General features: G+C 35.2%; 1 protein-coding gene across 1 annotated transcript; it reads left to right on the forward strand.

Moving 5' to 3' along the window:
* Positions 1-330: 330 nt before the first annotated feature.
* Positions 331-3,919, forward strand: LOAG_12097 (hypothetical protein; the record flags this gene model as incomplete). The annotated part of the gene is made up of 7 exons (XM_020448481.1): positions 331-376; positions 562-689; positions 1,590-1,727; positions 2,395-2,529; positions 2,782-2,911; positions 3,184-3,366; positions 3,891-3,919. 7 exons carry the CDS (start codon positions 331-333, stop codon positions 3,902-3,904), a joined length of 774 nt encoding a protein of 257 aa, XP_020301378.1. The 3' UTR covers positions 3,905-3,919.
* Between the last annotated feature and the right edge of the window lie 1,761 nt (positions 3,920-5,680).

The following is a 5,680-nucleotide window of genomic DNA, read 5'->3' on the forward strand; positions in this document are numbered from 1 at the left end:
CTGTCGTATGTTTTGTTGGCTACATTAATATGAATATGAAGATGAAATAATCATTTAATTGTATAATCATTATTCAAGAATAATTGTATAGTTCGATTCTCTAAAAAATAGTTCTTGTGACCATTTTTCTATGTGTCACAGCAACGGTAAGTCTTTAGTGAAGATGCCAAAAGAATTACGAACATAGTTACGTTGTAGGTGATATTGTCCAGTGTTCGCACATCGCAATATGAATCAAGGCCGATTTATGTGAGAGGATATTTTCATTCCATTTAAATTTTGATTGCTTTTAGCAACAGTTAGTGTTTACAATGTATTTTTCAGAATTACATGATATCTCGTTTGCCGCAATCTCATCCAGCTGTTGATTATACCGGTAAGTGTAGGGAATATGTCAGTAATTAACCTTTTATTCTCCATCCGATTCAAAACTAATGTGTTCAAACTCGCTAGTCATTAATTTACTAATCAAGAAATTACGAAATTTTTCGGGAGGATTTCCCTATAATGGAAATTTTCGAGTTTTTACTTGCGTAGAAAACAGATTATTATTATTTGTAGCAGCAGCAGCAGTGTCGACACAGCAGCAACCGCAGCAGGGATCAAGTGCTGCGTCGAGTAATGGAACAGGTTCAAATGGACCTAATAGTCAACCTGCTACACCTGGACCTGTGGTTTCACCCGCCCAGGTGAGGAAATGTCATGACATTGTAACGGAGTATGTCATTTGATCAAAATGTTTTCCTTTTATAAGTGATTCTGAGTTTTTCGATGTGATGAAAAAATTTACTTTTCGCAATTCTTCATAAGCAGTGGAGTGATACTTCTATAAAACCTCAACGATATAAAAATTTCTTGAGGTTATCGCTCCATTGTATCATAGGTGTTCACGTTTATGCAGTTTTGGCAACCATAAGTAAGCAAACTATTCGTAAGTTTTGGATATTAAGTAGCCTTCCAGTAATGCAAGTTATGGAAGTAATTTCTAGAAAGTAGGAATTTGTTTGATAAAAATGATTTTAAGTGATATCTCACATCATTTATTATTTGTTGACTATTAGAGCATTTCAACTGCATTTCAACCACTATAGCAGCAGTGTGTTGTAATCCATCATTGATCTTTGATCTGAACCTTTTTTGGTGATAAGCCATCAATACGGTCAGAGTCATCCATCATTTCAAGTATGAAAAGTCTTATACTGTTGATTAGTTAGTTAATGAACCAGGAGTGGCACGATTGTTTACTATCGCTACAACCCTCTATGAGTCATATGCATTTCAAAAATGATGCAAAAATCAAAATTATCCAAAGGTCGAGTAAATGTGAACGGCGCATGCTTTGTGTGTATCTGTGTGTGTATGTGTGTGTGTGTGTATATGTATGTGTGCGTATATATATATATGTATATGTATATATATACATATATATGTGTGTGCGTCGTGTGTGTCAGTGTATATTTACAGATATATGCGCATGTACATGTATGTGAATTTGTGTCAAATGCACTGAATGTAACAATGTTTGTTTATCCACTTGATAACTTATCCTAATTTAGTCCGCTTTTGTTCACTTTGCACCGTTCAAATAGGTACAACAACAGCAACCGGTATCAATATCACAGTATCCACAATCCGGAACGCCGCAATCGCCTCATACTGTACTTGTTCCACTTCCACCTGGTGCAGCTCCACCAAACGCACAGCCGCACATGTACGTCCAAGCACCGGTTTGTTGTTTGCTTGTATGTTTACCTTTCGCTCTTTTGGTTCATTAATTTAAATTTGCGGACTTTAAAGATTGTGCATTTCAAAAGGTCATGATGACAAATGACACGATTCAAATGGAGCGTAAGTGGGTTTTGTGGAAGTCAACAGTGTACGTTAAAACTGACGTATATGGGCAGATCAGAAATTGTGCGCTACTTCAAAGGAAAGGCGGAAATATTCGATTTGTTGATCAGGGATGAGCATCCCAAACGAACTTGAAGGCAACGCTCACAATGGCATTTAGTGTTCTGATCATTGCTTCAAACTCACGTTTGAATGAGAAATATGTTGATACACTGCTTGATCTGAGAAAAATGATTGATTAATTGATGCAACAGTATATTTATTGATAGCGGGCTTCATAGATTAAGATTCCACTTGCATGTCATCCGTTATTTGTATCAGTGAAGACATATGACTGTAATTACTCACATGCGCAATTACATGTAAGTGAATAAACTCACTTGATCTCGTGTGGACTGGTTTTGTCAGGTGTAAATTTTTCGATTACAAAATGTTCGAACATTACAAATATTATTCACTTTGTTTCCTTTGTTCAACTGAAAAGCGTTTAACCAAGTAAATCTATTCAAATAAAGAAAGCCATCGATGATTTATTCGTTGCAGCAGTTTCCGTTCATTACGTCTGGACAACCAGGCTTTGTGATGGCGTATGGTCCACAACCAGTTGTTGTTCATCCATCTATCGCAGCACCGGCAGCGCATGTTCCATTTTCACAAGCACATCAATCGCATGCACAAGTAAGGATTTCGCCTTGTTTTTTGTGATGATTTCACCTTAATCAGAGTTACAGCCTGAATTTTGCTCTTGATCAATATTTTTGTTGAACAGGATCCTGGGCTCCTGTTTGCATGAATGGTCAGCTCTCTGTTCAGGTGTTATAATGGTTCTCATTTTCTTTGTTATCGGAGTGATTAGAATCCTTATCAAAGTAGGTAAATGTTTAATGAAAAATAACCGTAGAGCACTTGATAACATTTTTGATATTTCAGCCGAATGTGTACGAACAATTCCAAGGAACAGCTGTTGAATCGGCTGCTTTGCAACAACCGCAGATATCGAGTACTATGTCTCATCAATCTTATGTTGCTGGTGATCAATTTTATGGTCATTACATGCACGGCAAGTTGTTTAATTTCTTCTTTTCTCAAAGTGGATTAAGGGTGGTAAAGATTTAAAAGTGAAAGAGTGTGTACTATTTTTGGCAAAACAAGCGAAACTTAAGGTCTGTCGAAAATATATTAGGTGCCGAATTGGGGTGACTGATCCCGTACATGCAATGACCATAAAAAAGGGAAGAGAAATTGTTTTTTGTTCATATTATTCGTTTTTGTCGGATTATCTCGATTTTACCGAATTCTAGATTTTCTACAATTTCACTTTATTTTTTCCAGCCCAACAACAACAAGGAGTGTTCCAGCAGCAACAGCAGCCACCACCATCGCAGCAACAACAAGCAGGGAGTGCGGGATCAATACGCCACAGTTCGGTAAACAATGGGGCCAACGGGCCACCACATCAGCATCAACCTTTTCAGCCTGGTGGTACTCCTCAAAACAGTTCGGTCCAAGCAAACGGTCAGTGTTGGAAGTTGTTTGACTTTGACTACATTTTATGTTTTGGAAAATATCTTCCGTTTTTAATTGGTATTTTTAATTATATCTATATGAAGGAAATTCATCGTTTAAGTACGTACTGAATTGAACTTTCTTACGTTAACTACCTATCCAATCACTACAAGACCGTGAGGTTTTATTTTGAGTCAAACGAAATATTGTTATGCGAGATATGGTAGGAAGAACTATTCATGTTTTGCTAATCGACGTTTACTCTTACTCTTACAATTGCTCTTATAACTATCCATCGAAATGGTCTTGCTTGCAAGGAACAGATGTTGTTTAACTTGAAATAAACGACATTTTTTATTATCGGCTCACCTTTTTCATCTGTTTTCAAGATGCCTTTTAAATAGCAACTCCGGTTTTTTCTTTTTCTTTTTCTTTTCTTGACCGACCCATGCATTTCCTAATTCTTTTGTCATTTTCATATTGAATAAGATCCAAATTAAAATTTTACATGCTAAGAATCCCTTGTATTTCAGATTCTAATAATTGACGTTTTCGTTGCGGGTCGTGGTCATTCATCAGAAATGCTACACGCTATCCTTGTCTTCGGTTTCTTGTCTAGTTTATCCAAAGTATATTTGTGAACTTTTTGCATTGCTCTTCTGTGATCTGAATTTTTTTTCGAGAAATAGGAACATATATCTTTTTCGAAAATATGAACATGTTTTTTCTTGAGAAACTCCAGGCATGTTTTTAATTTTTTTTCGTCGAGAAAAATCTTCAGCAAAATATTGGGGTAAAAATGGGAAGATTCAGAAATTGAAGGCGTTATTTTTTTTTTTTATTAACAGACAAGTGACAGTAGATTGTTGTGATCTGCTTACCTTTCAGGTTTGAATCAACTCTTTCCTTTGTCTGTTGCAAATTTTTTAAATATATTTTACTCCTTTATTAGGAACTGTATATATGATCTGCCATGACGATTTACCCCATCATCATTCGTGCTGCATTTTTCCTCTGTTTATTTACGTGCTATTTCTTTTCCTCTCAAATGTGTTTTGTATTTTAGAAACCTGTAACGTAGAATTCATTAATTTTTCCTTTTTCTGTGAAATAAGGTTTCAGTTACAAGCGACGGGCTTATTTTTGATCTTTTTTTTTGGTTCCCCATTCTCCCTCTTTTTCTTTTTCTCACCTGAAGAATACACAAGTTTGCCTGTTATATGTCAAGTTTAGATTGTTGTACTGCGGGTTATCTCCTCACTTATTTTTTTCTTTAACATTATGAGACCGTGATTTAAAATCCGTAGTTCTTTTTCACCCACCAAACAATTTTATTTTTAAAACTAAAGAGGAAGGAAAGAAAAAGCACCTCCAAATTTATGATTTAGTGCGCTTCAAATGTTGTGAAAAATGTTTAACTGACAGGTTGTTTTGACGATCTGCTGTAAAAGTTTCAAATTTAAAGTGAGTCTTAAAAGTTATCGTGTGAAGAAGGGAAAATCAGCAATAAAACTAGTGAAGCGAGTGAACGGTCGAGATTTATTATACTTTTTTCATCGAAGCAGGCCCAGTCAATTATGTTCAAGAAAGGAAGGCGGATGAGGGGAAGAGGGATAAGTGAAATAGGATAATCCATTTCATTATTTCAAAAATTCTAAGTGATAATTTTCTGAAATGAGGTGATGGCACGAGAGAGAAGAGGAAAAAGTGATGGTTTAGTTTTCTCAATTTCACTGAAAGGAAAGAATGTATCGTTAAGTTTTAGGCTTAACTGATTTAAAATTTTCAAGCACTCAGATTTTGAATTTGAAACTTTGTTGTTCGAGTAATAAAATTACTGTCATTGCGATGAACTGTTACTATTGTGGCTTCCTTTAATTTCTAATCCCGAAATCTGAACAATTGTATGCAAAATGTGTTTAAAAAATAAAGATGGGCACAAAAAGTTCTGTTTTATAATGCACAATGTAAATTAGTATCGCTGTATCGAATGGCAATAAAGCCATATTCTGTAGATTACTACTAGTTTAGATAAATCTTACCGGTGTTCAATGATGAAAGAAAGGAGAGGGAAAGGGACGCAAAGATGGCGTAAAGAGGTATTCGGTAATAGAAGGGAAAATTTCAAGCTATTACAAATGTTTGATGTTGAAAATGTTTTGAGGTTAATTTGTCTAGCAGTATCTGATGATTATTTCCTATGGCTTATATTGTGATAACATTATAATCGTGTATAAAATTAGTGTATATATCCTGAATTGATGAAATACATGAAACATATCTATTGCTAACTGGACAAAGTGAAGGTAAGTTCAAATTCGTA

The sequence above is a fragment of the Loa loa genome, assembly GCF_000183805.2.
Source record: "Loa loa unplaced genomic scaffold supercont3.246, whole genome shotgun sequence".
In the NCBI taxonomy this organism is placed as follows: domain Eukaryota; kingdom Metazoa; phylum Nematoda; class Chromadorea; order Rhabditida; family Onchocercidae; genus Loa; species Loa loa.